General features: G+C 41.1%; 1 protein-coding gene across 3 annotated transcripts in view; it reads left to right on the top strand.

Annotated features, from left to right (window-relative positions):
• dachd (dachshund d) overlaps window positions 1-17045 on the top strand; it is an 88563-nt gene that overhangs the window by 30881 nt on the left and 40637 nt on the right. For all 3 annotated transcript variants that reach the window (XM_026377153.1, XM_026377151.1, XM_026377152.1), the window contains exon 2: window positions 14594-14709. In XM_026377153.1, the coding sequence (XP_026232938.1) occupies window positions 14594-14709 (116 nt within the window). The remainder of the gene's footprint in view (window positions 1-14593; window positions 14710-17045) is intronic.

Raw genomic sequence — 17045 nt, 5'->3', positions numbered from 1 at the left:
ATGTGTTGTGGCATCTTCTCCGGACTGGAGTGTATCTCCGTAGTCTCTTGGTCTTCTTTTTGTTCCTTCTACAGTTGTTTTTACCCTCACTCTAGCTCACCTTTCTTCTTTCCTGGGCAGCATTAGCAGCAGTGGCCACCCTCCTCCTCCTCTCTTTGCGCCCTTGGCAAATGAAAGGTCAAAGACACTGCAGTGATTAATGAGCAGTAGACTCTGGGATCTCTCTGTCAACCCCCCGCCAGCCCCCCTCCCCTCTTGCCCTCCCCGCTCCTTGCATTATTTCATCTGCTAATCTCACACAACACTACTTAGTTAGTATGTCACAGGGAAAACAGCACTGTGTTTCTCTGCTGAGCTGCGTAGACACCAACTCACCAACACCCAAATGAACTTTTTGGTTAGACACAAAAGCAACGGAAGAGAGGGGAGGTTTATAGAAGAAGGGGACGGGGAGGTGGGGGCAGTGCTCACAGAATGTTTTTAGGCCAAAGAAAAGGTGCTGTAGTGTAAATGGTGGGCTCTCAACTCCGCTTTTTATCTCAAGATGTTGCAACCAAGTCTAATGATTTTAGTAGTGTGCTCTCAGCACAAAAAAACTCCACTTCAGAAGCTTGGCGGTTTTATGGTGTAATTGAATGTGAACGTCACCGCTCCTTTCACGGGATAGATGACACTTCATGGGCTCAGACCAACTGTTTATTTGAAAAAGTAATGAAATATTTACTCTCCATTGCAGTTCAGATTAGCAGCAGTAATTGACTGCGACAGAGGTCTATGCACAAGTATGTGCGTGTTTTATGGCAAAAGAGAGAGGGAGTGAGAGAGAGAAAGAGTTAGAGGGCCCCTCATGTTTGAATGCAGATCTTCAGCACACAATAGGCCTGTTAGTGAGGCTGAGTTTCTGCCTGTCACTTTCTCTCCACATGTTGCTTTTTCTTTCAGAGATAAGTGGGCCTAATGCTGAACAAATAGTGGAAATCAGAAGCCACTGAGAATCATTTGCCTCTCCTTTTCCCATGGCTCCCAAATAGACACCCAAACTCACAGACGGAGGGAGTGACGATGAGAGAGGGAGAGCGAGATGGAAAGGCGGGGGCGGGATACAGAAGAAGGAAAAAAAAAAAATTCAATGAGCAAAACAATTTTGTCACCACAAGCAGATCCAATTGAAAAGTCTCCTGGATGGGGAAGAGCTGGAGTTGTCAGATCAGGCCATGGCAATGAATAGATCCAAGCAGGCTAAATTGGCATCAGGTGTGGGCTTCCCCTGGCCGGTGATAGGCTCTCACATTGTGCTGGCTAGACATTTGGCCATTTTCAAATATAATGGGAGAAATGAATGCAAATGAGTGAGTGGACTGAAATGTATTTAAATGCAGATTGAATGGGGGGCTCTGCGTAGCGCCTGATAACAAGTTGCTTTAGGAGAAGGGCCACATTGTGTTGGATCATCCCTCCAACCCCCACCGCTTCGATCCCCACACCAGCAGTCCTGTTCTCTTTCCCTCTGTCGCACTTGTGTCTCATAAGGGGCCATTGTTTACTGGGTAAACTCTCTCAAAAGTATTTACATTACTCATTTATTTGAATTTCAAATATTTTGGGTTCTTTCTCTTTCCCATATATAGCTGACACACATGCAGCCCGCTGCCTTGGGCTATTCAGTAAAACAATAATTGCAAAAGGACAGGGGGCTGTGGCAAGTAAGGGAAAAAAACATGTACAGAAAGCCGGCAAAGGAGGGGTTCACTCATTAATGATAATGTTGCTTATGTCCATAGCCTCATTAGAAGCAGCTATAGCAGCAAGTAGCATGTGTTTCACAAACAAGTTTCCTCTGCCCACTGCCGGTCGACCGCTAGCCCACGGCGATCCATCTTCTCAAACGTCTCCTTCCCATATTTAAGGAGCTCTCATTACAGCCTTTCCCAGACCTGTGAATTTATGGTGCACTCCAAGCGGTTAGCATAATCGCCGGGAATGCAGTCATTTCAGCCGGAATGTGGGAATTAGGGCAGGAGAGAAAAGGAAAGCTGTTGGTGTGTTAATTGAATTTCATAAGAATCCTCTGCAACAGCTTTGCCTTGTTCACAGGGCAATATGGACACACAGGAGTCTGAATCAGAACCTCTCTCTCTCTCTCTTTACACACACATATATATATATATATATATATATATATATATATATATATATATATATATATATATATATATATATATATATATATATATATATATATATATAATTTATTTTATGTTCCTTGTTTTTAAGGATGTCGTAAGAACAAATTAAAGTATTCCTCTATAGAAACCCTCATATTAAACAGCAGTAACAGCTTTCTAAACAGTTATTTTTCCTACTCTCTGATCTCAGCAAATAGAACAAGTGAAGAGTAACAACAGGGTGTGTTCACCTCCTCAAAAGCAGCTTTTTATTTTTTTCCTCATCTGCATTTAAAATACAATTTACATGCAATTAAATTTGATTAATTAGAGACACTAACCTTTGCCCATCCGTGTGCACATTATGTATCATGCATTTCAATGTCAACCAACTCATTTTCACTTCAACTTTGTGTTTATCAACAGTCATCGTTATGTTTGGTTTCCATAAATGCATAATTTGAGGCTTTTAAAATAATAGATTTTTAACTATTTGACACATTGAACCCTTCAACGTAATTACACTTGAAGAAGTTTATTTAAATAAACAAGTTATTCATGACTTAGTGTTCACTGTGGACTCTGACTCTGTAACTTCAAAATAAAGCAAGATAATTTTCAGAATGCCTGTTATTTAAAGTTGGCCCTGTTAGCACAGGGGGCAACTGGGGCAGCGACTGCAGAGATGTTTCAGTGTCCAGAAGTTTTCATGCAGTGATTAATAGGAGGGGTAATGTAGTGGGGAAATGAGTAAACACTCCCTTGCTCCTGGCTTTGTGCTTCAACGGCTTGATGACAAGGGCAGAGCAAGGTGAGAATTAAACAGACCTGCAGAAGAAGAGAAAAAGAAAAAAAGGAGAGCAACGGGCTGGAGGGAGGAGTGAAGCATGACAGACCTGGGCAGAGTGGGAGTGAGGAAAGGGCGACCGCGAAGAAAGAAGGCCGCCCTGACAAAAGTGGAAGTGGAAGTTTCTCCCGAAGAAGAATAATTAAAAGCGCTCAAGGGAGGGCAGTTTTAATTTCACATGTAAGGGGCTAAAGATTTCATTTAAAGGCGCGGCGAGCGGAGAGGAGGTTAATAAGATGAACAAAGCAGGGAATGTGAGAACATACAGTGTGAGGAAGCACGTTGGACTTTCACCTGACACGTTTTTAATTATTGTACCTCTGATATTTCTCTGTTGAAGAGAAGGGGTAAAAAGAGAAGATTAACTGATTAATGGTCATGGTAACCAATTACTCACTCATGGGGAAATAGATGTAACTTCACCACAGTAACACTTCTCTTTAGCGCTGAACCTCGCAGAGTGTAGCATCGCTTCCAACACCAAAGCTGAAAGCATACTCTAGGTTGTGCTGGCAGTCTTAGTAGCTGCCTGCTGGGAACACAACCAGAGAATTGCATAATGCCTCCTTCTAAAAAAAAAAAGTGAACTTGTTTCTACAGTCGAATATGTGCTCTTGATCACTGAAATCTCATTCCATTAGTGCTATTTGAAGTTGATGTATTCCAATTATCATAATAAGATCAGCTTGGTCCCATACTCCATGGGACTCCAAACTCTCTTACTGCCACAAAATGATCAAAAGGACTTTGTGAACCAGACCCAGAGTCCCAGCTGTGGGCTGATTTGTTCAGTAGTGGTGAAAAAAGAACTTTAATTGAATATGATGTATTTCTTTTTCTTACTTACTTTCGGACCTAGGCTTCTAGAAGAGAACAACAGAGATATGCCATCTTTTCTTATCTCAGCTAGATATCAACCCAAGGATACTTTTCTTTACTTAGATCACCATTCAAGACTATAATACAATGCAATGTTTGCAAGCCTGCACCCCAGTTATGCTTCCTCTCTGTGATGCCAAAGCGTCCATAGGCCCCAACGTGTCCCTTGCACTCCCCCCTTTTTTATGAAATCATTAATATTGTCAGCGCAGAGCATGGGAATGACTGTTACACCGCAATCCCAAAATTCTTTTCCCCTCCCGCCATTGCATCACAGTGCACACACACTGTGTTTGACATTTATGTATTATATGTTTATCAGTCTCTAATGAAACACTGACAAGTTCCCTACACAAGGGATACTGTGTTCCATTAATAGCCCTTAACGAACCTTGGGCACTCACAAAAAGGCTGGCCCTATTGTAGCTGACAGCAGAGGGGCCCTCAGCCCGGGCCCCCTGGAGAGGGAAGATATTAAGCGTTAGCAACGTCTGCGCTCCCTCCTTCAGTCTCACTGTCATTACTTCTCTCGCTCCCTATATGCATCTGTCTCCCTTGGAAGTAAAAGGTGTCTCATTCTATTTCTTCAGGCACACGTTACTTGACCACAGTGTTTAGCATGGAGCCTGACAACGAGAACAGTGTCAGTTAATTTGTCAGACAGTGTTTGTGATTGATTTATTCATCTAGGGCTCAACAAATGTTTGTACCATGATCAATCCCCTAAACCATAATTTACTGCAAATTAAACCCAGACCTCTAATGACACAGACTCACACACATGCATGTACTAATTGATTAAAAGAAATTATATTTATTTGAACTTAATACAACTCAGATTTATCAGGAGCCAAAAAAGCACCTAAACCTAAAACTGTGGAATATCTTTTGGGAAAATGAAAACTTTGTGATTATATTAGCCTCATTGTTTTTGCCTCTTATTACACTAAATAGTTTTATGATCTTTACATAAGATATGATTTATTTTTATGTCTTATTGCTGAGTGTTTCCACCCATTACACTTCTGCTTTGAGAAATCTTTGGGTCTCAGCCTTGCTCTAAAAAGCTGCGTCTGTCACATGATGCCTGAGATCTCTCTATTAGAATGTGACAAAACATTTGTTCTCACTAGAAATAATGGTCTGTAACATCCTCTAATGTGATTCACAGTTTATTTGCAAGTCCACCGCCGTGTTGAACAAGGGGTTATGGGCGCGTCACACATATGGATAATTTTAAGCAGATGCATCTGGCGTGGCTACCATGCTATGATTAGTTTCCAGAGCATTTGTGAGTGTGTAAACCATTGCCGACATGGATGAAATATAGCCTAGGTTCACTGGGAGTGCAGAGAGAAGAAATGTACCCCATCTGTAATACACTGTGTAGACTAATATCAGCTCCTTTTCTCTGATATTGCAGTGAGATATCGATCTGGTAAAATTGTCCCATATTGGAGCTGTCTGTTGTGATATTCATCATGCTGTCACCTCTTCCCAGCACCTACGCGTTATTAGAAACCCGGGTTTGAAGAGGTTGAAGGGTTTTAGTCTCCGAGATGTAGCAAACAATTCATCATGAGAGAGAGAGAGAGAAAAAGGGAGAGAAAAGAATTCAGGTGAGGTGATGCTTGGGTAAGATTTATGTCTAGTCAGGTTGTACATTAAGAATTATATCATCAAGCGAGAGGACACCAGCAGCTTCACTGCTATCTGCTGAGTAGGCCTATTTGCTCTCCTGCCAGGCTTAAATGGAGTTTTTTCTACCTCTTATGAAGCTTTTAAGAGACATCTGAAGTCTCAAGGAATAGACTATCTCACCCAAACAGAGTTATTTGTGAAACGCGCGGCAGCTTGTCAGAGGCACTTGTCATGTTCTGTGTGTGGAGATTTTAGTGAGCCTGACATTATATTTTGTGTTTTATGCCAGTCACTCATCAGAAATGAAGCCTGTAACTAGTACGTCCCACCTTCAGTTTGGCCCACTTCAGGGTGGGACTCTGGATTTGAGTTCTTGTTATTTCCTCCCTTTGCTTGCAGTCAGAGATTCTTCCGGAAGGATCACAGAGATGTACACAGATGGAATCCAATTCTTCCGTGTCTTGCAGAGGAGTCGAGCTTTGATTCGTCTTTAACTCAGTACAAATGCTCGTCTGGGAATGCTCAGGCTGGGGGCTCCCTCTGAAGTTATTCTCTCTCCCGCTCTCTCTCTCTCTCTCTCTCAGTCTCTCCAACTCCCTCTGCCTCATTCTCTCTCTCTCTCTCTCCCTCTATTTCTCTATCTGGGAAGTGTGTGCGCTCGCACGCTAAGCTCTGCTCCGTTAGTGGCGATGTTATTGTTGTAAACAGCATTTAAAGCACAGCTGGCCAAATTGATCAGGGCTTGTGCTGGAGTGAACTTGAGCAGCCGAGAGTGGGGCTGCATAAACAGGGCTGCTTGTATCTAAATATGCAAACACTCTCACAGCAGTCGACACTCAAGGGAACAGACACTGTTACTTCTGATGGGGAAACAGTGAGAAACAGGCCCTAGCCCTAACCTTTCCATGTATACAGAGAGAGGGGAAGAGCGAGGACAGGAACATTTTTCCTGATTATGTAAACATTTCTTTTCCTCCCCAGATCATTTTGGACTCCTCAAAGTATTTACTTTTCATTAATTATTGAAAAAAAAAGAAAATCATGGAAAAAAAAGTGAGTAAACAGTAGATAATTTTTGTTTAATGTTTCACACAGGATTCCAATCCTCAGTGCAATTAATGCTAATCACCATGGTCTTCCTGTTTAGCTTGAACTTGGAGTGTGTTTGTGAGTTGTTGCTGTCTCTCTTCTCTTTTTCTCTGCTTGCTCTTCCTCCTCCAACTCTGCTGTTAGTCACAGTGTCTCCTCGTGTTATGATTACATCACCCTTTCTGTCTGTTGTGTCCATTTAGACCTGAAATTAATCACATCCGACAATCTGGTGGTGCTATTCCCCAAGTTCAAAAGATTTAGTGGTGAGAGAGCGGTATATATATATATAGAGAGAGAGAGTGAGAGCGAGAGATGGAGGGAGACACAGAGCGAGATGGAGCGCATCAAGCATGTTGGAGGTACTTAGCATTTGTAGAGTACAGTATATTAATTGCTTATCGGTTTTTGATTTCAGAGTCATTTAGAGTCAATCGAACGCATAATTTTCACAGCTATTGTTCTTTGGGGTTTGTTAATTGTCACCCCACTGGCAGAATTAAAAGCAAATTAAAAGCCTTAACTATTGACTCTATCTGAAGTCACTCTCCACAACAATTTCACAAAACAATGGGGAGGATTAATGAAAATGCAGCTTGATTTCTGTTCTCCAAAGCTTTTGCTATGGGGAACCAATTAACTACCCTTCAGGATGACTTTCACTTCTAACTGCCAGTCTGTTCCACTGCCAGAAACTGGGATTAATTCTCAATTAATCCCTCCACCAGAACAACTCTCCCTTTGTCTGCTGGGGAGGACATGAGCATACAACACCGAGGTTACCCCAAGCCTGTTTGGTGGAGGAACCCCACCCCTCCTAAGATTGATACACCCTGTAGACTAGCTCTTCTCAAGCTGAAAATAAGAGCCATTAAAAGGGAATAGTTGACAATGATTTTTGTTTTAGGATTTTGAGCTTTATTAGCCATGCATATTAATGAGTCAATTAATTCCATTCGTCCTCGCAAGTGGTCTGTTTGTTTTTGCCTGACCTTTTATCTTAGATGCGTTCACGCTCCGCTTGGTTTAAGCACTTACTCCATACTGTGTTTCCCATAGCCTCACGTCCAAAAAGGGAGTTTTTATGTGTTTAGCACTAAGATTCTCCCCCTCTCTTTTGTTTTCTGTCTGCCACTCTCCCTCACATCCATCCACCCTCCCCCTCTATCTTTTTCTCCCTCTGTCAGAATGCCTGCTGGATGTGTTCCTCTCTAAATGTGACAGGAAATATGCTATTATAGCATGCAGAATATTTGCCTGATGGGATTTGCAATAAAATTACTACATTTCCTTTCCATTAGGATCTCTAAAACCCCTCTCTCTAATTTATGATTACCCTGGCAAAAAGACATGTTATATACATAAAGACTAAAGTAGCCCCCAGTCCACATTTAGCCCGTCCTGCTTTCAAAGTTAGTTGAGAGGACAGGAGAAATAATTGAAAAGTGCAGCTGGACTGTGTACAATCTTGTAAGGGATGCCTAGAAAATGAGATTAATCAGTGCACAGACATTGTGGGGAAAAGTTTGCAGTGAATGCCTGACAGTCGTGCTCTTTCTCTCATTTCAAATGTTGGCAGGCTAGCAGGCAGCTCCAAGGGAAATGCGCTCCTTTCATACTTGAGTAATTGATGAATTGTATGCAATATGCAAATGAGAATCCATAAATCTTATGAATGACAGCTTAATTTATGTGAGCCTTAATGAATGCAGGATTAGATTTTAATTAAATATCCTCAAAGGCACCCTGACTGGGTAAGTTTTTAAAGCCTTGTTTTGAAGACTTGTTTCATATGCATCGCAGTTCATGAAAAAGAGAGATCAGTGAGAGTGGTTAGATGAAATTTCCTCGCAGTTTGAAGATAAGACCTGTTCTGTTTTGTTAACCAAAGGCACTTGCAATTAATAAATATTGGAGCAAAATCATATCTACCAATCTCATTTAGGCTTTCCTGGAACTGCTCATTCTCATACATTTGATTAACTGCATTTACTTTAAGCGCTATCTGATTTCTAACATTTGGTACAGTATCTTTTTAATTAAGAGAATCATCCATTAGGCATGGAAAAGTCAACCAATTAGGCTTTCCTCATCAGTTCCCGTGATGTAGGAAGTCTGCTTACTCATTATCAGAGTCTGTTGATATGATACTAAACAATCTTCGACTCTGTAGTTATGGGATATACAATTATGAAATCAGCTTTTAACATTAATGATGCATGGGAATAATCAGCAATTTATCGTGTTTTAGATCTTTTTTAGATTCTATTTCACAGCTGAGAAGCTTCAAACTGCTCTAATAGAATATGATTACAAGAGTAAACGCTTTGTAACTACTGTAACAGTAGTTCTCTCCTCAGTCCAGGCTGTGGCTTGAGGACGGTGGAAGTTGTGTGACCAGCTCCGTGTTCCTCCCCAATCAGACACTGTGATGGTCTCACCCAGTGTTGTTCTAATCAGGCCTGAGCCCAGACATAGGCACCACGAAGGCACCCACTCTCCCAACTAGTACTGATCTCAACCCGCCACATTAGTCCACACAGGGATCAGAGCAGAGACAGCACTTTAAAAGGGGTTTTAGTGGGATTGATGCTAACTCTCCTCTGCCTTTGATTTCACACCATTTGATCTGTGATATATTGTTCCGTAACAAAGGTTCACAGTTTGCAGGCGGATGCAGCTGTTCCTACCCCTAATAAATAAAAGTGGTTTTTTTTTCTCTCTCTCTTCACTCACAAACTCACTGTAATCCAGCTATCTACATCAGATAAGTGCGATGTGGCTACCTGTGCGAGGCAGTGTTTGACAGGTGCAAGGGGAAGCTGATTGAGATAATCCAAGAATAGGTTCAATGCAAATACAGATACAAGATGAGGGTGAGGATAGATGGATGGATGAAAAAGATGGATGAGTGAATACATTCCCATGTATCACGCTGTGACTGTGAGATTATGATCATCACAACCAATAGACTGCCAAGGTCAGCAGGAAATATAAATCATCTCTTCTTCCTTGACAACATGGATTCCTGTCATTTTCAGCAGTTTTGTTTTGTCAAATTGTTGTGATAGCTATTTCATGTTACTGTTATTTAGAAGTGCAACAGAACGGTATTTTAATCACCATTAATCTTACAATTATTCTTTAAAATATTTTATTGCTTTGGTTTATGAATTGACAGAAAAATGCTTTTTTGCTGAAGCTGTTTGATGAATGTTTAGAAACCTACATAAATACATCTTCAGTGTCAAAAAGAAATTCTATCCAAAAGGAAATAAGGTTCTAATTAATAAAATACTTCCTCCGATGTTAGTTTGCATGTTTTCTACCAGAGCAGAGTTTAAGGTGGTTGAACAAGTAGTGAGCCAGACACTTAAAATCACTTTCAGGTCAGCTGATTATTTATTAGACATATATGTTATCACCACAAATCCACAGTGGGAAATTAGTATTGGTGAATTTTCACTCCTCCCTATAGTTTATAAATTAATTGTCGTGCTAATACTTTCTTCTACTGCCAGCTTTCCCTTCGAAGCAAAGCAAACAAACAGAAGAGCATGTCTCTAATATAACTAAGTTCTAGTATTAAAGTTAAACATTTCATCTTTTCCTCACGGCCAAAGTTGTTATCTTATTTGTGGGGGATTTAAAATTGGCAGTAATACACTGCAGTCGTGTCATCCCTGTCTTTCAACAAACATAGTTAACCTCTCGGGGGAGTTGCTAGCGTATTGTTAAACAGTTTGATTGAACCCAATAAAAAACAAACAAACTATAAACTCAGCATATTCAAGCCCCTGATGGTCTGAGGCCTCTGAATTTCTGCCTGACCTGGCACTTAAAAGGTAAGGAGCTGCTTTGTTTTATCAATAAGACCTTGTTTTCATGGCTGGTCACCACCCCAGCAAACCAATCAATGGGGCATGCTCTGCTATCGCTGTGAAAGAAATGAAAAATAAACCCCAGATAATCCTTCAGTTAAAAGGTTACTCAGGGCGATAAAAGCTATTTTGTTAATTTATTTACTCTCTGCACTGGAGAGATAAAGAAAAAGAACAATTAGGGAATTCTAGGTGAGAGATTTTAAAAGGGCAATGACATTGGGTTAATATTTTATAAGGCCTGATTGGCAGAGACCTGGAGAGGCTTTTTGTTTACACAGGCCCCGGACGGAATGATTCACTCGCTTGTTTTGGCCGACTGAGCGGAAATGGAATAAATATCTTCATCCTTACCTTTTAGAAACGTCAAACAAAAGACTGAGATAAAAGGTTAATGGCTCAATCATAACCACCAGGAAATAATATTATGCTCTTTCTCTGCAAACTGGAGTCACTATTGACATAATCAGGTTGAATTCCTAAAGATATCCAAAGATGGGAGGAGCAGATGATTTTTGTGTGTAACTAAATCCACTAAGGGAGTGCGCTCACTTGGGCTAAACATTACATTTGTGGTTTCAATTGATTTATAACAGATCATAATCACTGCATTAACGGCGTTCTGGGTAATAAGATCTCAGTCACTGCTTCCGTCGACAGAAAAGAGTCTGATAGTGAGATGTCAGAATTTTGCCATGAGATGAAAAACCGTCCCGATATCTCATGTGATATTATACCTATTATTATACCTATCACCTCGTGTTGGCTTCCTGTAAACAGGGTGAGAACGTGAATTTAATTATTGTGCTTTTATTTCATTGTAGCACTGAAATTGGACTCTTGTGGAGTGTATTGTTGGGCCCCGTGTAATCTGATTGCCTGTGCAGCGTAGTGTGTTGGATAGTATCAGGTTCCAGCCGACTCTGCTGGGTCAACACACGGCCGGGCCATTAAAGGAAGTCTGGTTCAGGGAAAGTTCACCACTATTTTCTTTTCACCATGGCAGAAAAACAAGAAAGAGAGAATAGATGTGTAACATATTTGTGGCCCCAGTCCAAAGCTGGTGGGGTCTATTTTGTTTCCTTAATTGAAGCCAGAGATATCAGGGCCCTGAATATCTTTAATGTAAATATAAATAAAGCAGGGAATAAAATTCTCTCATAAATGACCTCCAATGCAGAAATATTGTCCAAATAAGTCCAAATGAAATACCCAGTGGTTCTTATTTTCTAAAACGTTTTAAAGTAGAGAAGAGAAAATGAAAAGAAGGCGAGAAAGATTAGCAAAGACAGCAGCAGTGAGAAATGAGACGTACCAAAATTCCAATCATAAATCCAGTTGTGCTATCTTTTTTCTGCAATAATGGCCTAGTTTGGAGCAGTTTCTGTGCCAGGCTATTTAGGGAATCAGCATCTGCTGCTTGATAAATAGCCTGGCTCTTTTGTTTGAGGCCAGGTTGAGTTCCTCTCTGGACCAAGCTTTTTAGCCTGGATGGCTCTGACCAGTGCAGCTCTGTTCAGATGTTAGCAAGCAAGTCTCGCATTTGCATGTATATGTGTACGTACATGCCGAACTACATGAATCCCAAAGCTTTGAAAATGTTGGAAATAGGCTCTACACGCCTTCGATAATAAGGTGCATTCCTTTTCTGTAAATCCAGACACCTGCTCAGTCATAAGGAAAGGAAACAATAACATTAATTTCTGAGAGGCTTTCCTGTTGCTTGGAGGTTCCTCAGTTCAAAGCTCTTTTTCAGTTGCCGTATTGCTTTCATGGCTAGCCAGTGTTATTTGTGTGCAGAGAGTAGCTGAAACGGTATCCCTTTAAACACACGGACAGATTCTCTTGCAGCCTATCTAAACATTACCTTTACTTAACTGGGTCTTTGTACCTGGGTTCACATCCTTTGACATGATCTGAGGTTGATGTGACATTTTTTTTGCCCATTTGAGGGCCTTTTTGCTTTTAGTATTGTTGGTAAAAAGCCTTTTACCCATCACATACCCTCTATTCAGGTCTTTCATAAATAATTCAGCTAGAGTACAAGTGAAAGTGATGACAGCAAAACTGTCTGCGATCTCTCCCTCTCATAAGATCAAAGAGGTGCTTCTATAGAAATAGGAATTACATTTCCAGACGTTCCTGGGTTGAGCGGGCACTCGTTTCTCTTTCTGCTCCTCTCTCCCTCGGTCTCCCTTCCTTTTTCTCACTGCCCTCCTCTCACTTTCTGTCATTTGCTTTCCCACTCGCTACTTCTTTCTATCACCTGTGTGTTTTCCCTCCAAAGGGACACAGTTGGGTGAAGGTCTGCTTTTAGTCCTAAAACCTCCGGAGCCGCTATATGAGAGAGTCAGCACATTCAGACAGATAGAGCGAGTGCACTCTATTAACAGGACTGAGGTAAATAAACCTCACAAGACACGGCTGAATAAATTCAACTACTAAGCCGCTGTTGTACGTGAGCTAAAACACTGCATTACTCTGTAGACACTGCCTTTGGGAAATATAATGAAATATACTGTAACCAAACATTTAACATGTATACAGTCCTGGTTGAGTCCAGACTGAGCTGTCAGAAAAAACTTGGTTGGTATTAATTGAATGGTAAACTTAATTGGTTATAAAGAGCTTGTAAACTTTAAAGCTCATGAGCCAGTGATCTTGTTAAACTCATCTCACAAATTGAACCTCACCTGCGTACAGAGACAACATACAACAAAGCCATTGTTTCCAGTCAGAATAAATGAATAAAATCTCCTTTTGTAATACAGGGGAAACACGGTAAAGTATCATGGCAACAGGATAATAAGTACACATATGCAGCAGCTTTATTTATGTAGAGACAAAACCTTTCCAGTATTTAAAAAGGGAATCGCACCGTACAACAAATCTGACAGTGACGTTACTGTGTATGAATGTGGGCACCTCTTCAATCTATTGACAGAATAATATGCAACTAGAATACAGTTTTCTTAGAGGGAGGACCGGAGCTCAACAAACCCTTCAAACCTTAAATTTACTGTTTGTCCAGGTTTCCTTCTATAGTAAAAAGATGGATAAAACTCGGTTCGTATTGGAGAGAACTTCCTGAGAGGACTCTGGTAAAGCTTAAAATGGACTATTTTATGTGAAATAATGTATGAAGCCAATATGTCACCTGTGTCAAGTCACCATAATTCATCTTCAGCTTAGACATCCAGTTCCTTGTTCAAAGAATAAAGCTCTATACGAAGTTGGCCCCCTCGTTATATGCTTGTTGCATTTTTTTTCCCCCTGTAGGCTTTTCTTTGTAACTATAAGCCAGCAAAGTAGGTATTGATTGCAACTCGAAGCTGTATTAATAAGTGAATGCGTAAGATGTGTGGAAAGTCAAGGGTGTATCTGCTTTGAAGGCCTTTTCTCCTCCACAGTAAGGTGGCACAGTCATTTATCACGGCTGGATCTGTGCCCCTCGTTTGGTGTAATAAAACTCCCCCATCAGAACCGTCCAACAGGTCTGAATCACTCTGTCACACCACCTTCCAGCTAAGGCACGCATTAAATCAAGCAAGCAGAACATTTCCTAAGGCAGCCATTGCCTTTTAATTTCCTGAAGAACCTTAAAATATCATTCATTACCAGAACTACACATATTTGGTTTTTAAAAGTCTCATAAATCAATAGTGGCCTGACTGCAATAATTATAACAAGTTAACATGTAATTTCCAGGCCGAGGGCCGCGCACTGGATTTTAGCATATGCAAACGAGGCAATTCAAATAGTGTGGGGATATTAATACGGAGGAACAGGTAACGAGGTACGGGTTATGAATTATGCATCAAAAAGTGGTTGATCTTCAATAAAGGAAATGAATTCACCGTGTAATCTAATTAGTTATGGAAGTCTATTATGTTGAGCTGCAGAAAGCAACTGTCCTTGAAAAGAAATTTATTTACAGTACATGTTAGCTCTTTGGAATGGAATTGCATTCTGGAGTGCTCCAAATGTTAACACCCCCACCCCCGCCACCACCACTGCCCACTCCACTCCACTCCTCCTCCCTCTGCCAGTCTCTCATCTACGTTCTCTTCCTGCTGTGCACTGTGTTTTAGCTCCAGACCCGGCCGGCCTCCGAAGAGGACCCAGAGTGTGACATCACCAGAGAACCCCCACATCATGCCCCACTCAGTCCCTGGCCTCATGTCCCCAGGCATGATCCCACCCACAGGTATGGTTTTGTCTTAGTCTGTAGCGCTCTTGCTGTTGCTAGGGCTCTGATTCTCCTTGTCTGGGTTTCTTCTATCTCTTTTTCTTATTGTCACACACACACGCACACACATAATCTCTCTATGAGTGGCCTCCCCACAGCTTGTCCTAGAAATGGCAACCAGTCCAAAGTGACACATGCACCCAACCACCAGACACCAGCCGCTCACTCGTTTACCAAAAACAGATCCTCTGCTCAGCCCCCTGGAAACTAAGAGGGGGAAAATAAATTGGAGTGGAGATCTTTTCTCTCAGATTATTCCAGTAGATGTTGCATTTTGCCTTGAGTGCATTCTAATTAGTGCGATTAAATCCACTCCACTGGTATATGTACATAGGCAGTGGTGATGCTAAAGCAAGCTTATCGCCACAAGAATCAACAACAACCGTTTGTGCCCTAACTTACCCCTGGGCCAAGTCTTATTGCAACTAATGCTTTTGTTCTATTTGTGGCTTGCTTCATTGTGACTGCTTTGATGTTGGCTGTAAGTGCTCTGATTTGCATATTTTGCTCTCCTTGATATGTCTTTAATGATATTGTACTGTCGAAAGGACCTCTTTGAATGCTCACCCGGCATACAGTACACATTAACCACGTAACCATAACCGCGTATTAACCGTAGTAGTTTACAAAGAGATAAAACACCAGGGCTTTTTTTCCACAGTTTTAACAGACTTGTAATTATCTTTCTTCACAATTTTCCCCCCATCTTTTTTAAAAACAATCATGAAGAGTTTTTTTTTTCTTCAGCAAAGCAGCAGCTGTCAGGGGTTTGAAATTCAGTATTAAACACAAGTCGGGCCATCCTTGTGTTTCGGTACAATGGTGGCTCACAGGCTAGTGCTTTGAACTCTTGGAATAGGCTGAGGTCACCGGCTATCTGGGCTCTAGTACAGAAGGAGAACTTAAAGGCCGAAGTGAACACAGAGAAGGACAATGATGAGAAAGACCCGTGTTATTTAGTGGAACATAAAGCAACAGAAAAGCCTTTTGATATCATCCCCTTTAAGCCCAGAGGGACTCTATGATCTTGACATTTAGTCAGGGTATTCAGAGGGCAGAGATAAAGTAATTGAGGTTTTTGGTCTTCTCGTAACTGCCTTAAGCTTCCTAACTGTGGTGAGACAGAACTTTTCCATCAATTTCCGGGATATAATTAAACCATTTATTGTTTTGATGATAGTATTAAGCATTAAACGTCAAGGAAGTTACAGATTTTGACAGATTAATAATAAGTATAATTGACCACACATAAGTTAGCATCTAAGTAGGCGACTAATTGATCGCCCTGTCATGTCCAAATGTTCTGATTGATGATAAAAAGCCGACATTGAGAAACTGTCTTAAATACTTACACTATCATGTCATGTCACATTAGTTCATTTTTCAGATGAGTTAGCGCCTCCACATACACATGAAAATGGGCCGGCGGCTTTTTCTAAGGCTTCAACAATACTCCCAAGTCTTCACAAAAAAGCCACTGTCCGTTTAATTTGGGCTGCAGACGATGAGCAGAACTCTTCATAAAATGGTTTGTTCACAGTAGCATGTCATTTCTGTTCTGGTGTTACATTGTTGTTCACTCTAGCACAGACTTGGCAAAAGATCCGACCTCATGATAGATATGGGAATTTTACACCTACCCACAGATTTTAACCTTTTAAATGTGTTTTTTTTGTGTTGTTGTTGTTGTTTTAATTCGATTGAAATTATATTACCTTTATGGCCACATTTAACACAGTGGAAAGGTGTCTTCTTTACACTCTAACAGGACCAGAGAGCCTATGTGAAACACATTGTTAACATATGTATCTTTGCCCTTGACATCAGTTCCATTTAGAAAAGGACATCTTAATATGCTTAGGTTTCCATTTAGGGAAATACCCTCATATGTGTGCAAAAGCACATGTATGCATGCGTGACTGTCTGAATGCGTACATGCTTGTGTTCATGCCCTAGGGTGGGGGTTACACTGGAGCTTTTCCAGTTGCTGATGCATTACAGGAAGATTGGCCTCTAAATCGGATTATTTGCTGTGGACTGACACCACACTGAGATGACATCTCCTTTAAAGTGGAGAGGGCCTCCACTCACACTCTGGCCACTACTTAAGCAGCAGCTTCAATATAATTCATTTATGTCCTGGATACGGCTTCAACCTTTTGAATGCAAGAGTACTGCGTTACCATTAGAGAAATGAATGTCACCTGCATTCTCCCAGGGAGCATCCAGTACTTTATTGATACAAACAATATCTTCTAATGCTTGCTGGACCTGCCTTACTGTATTTGTGTGGA

The sequence above is a fragment of the Anabas testudineus genome, chromosome 21 (genome assembly GCF_900324465.2).
Source record: "Anabas testudineus chromosome 21, fAnaTes1.2, whole genome shotgun sequence".
Classification (NCBI taxonomy): Eukaryota; Metazoa; Chordata; class Actinopteri; order Anabantiformes; family Anabantidae; genus Anabas; species Anabas testudineus.
This window is presented reverse-complemented; position numbering and strand designations above follow the sequence as displayed.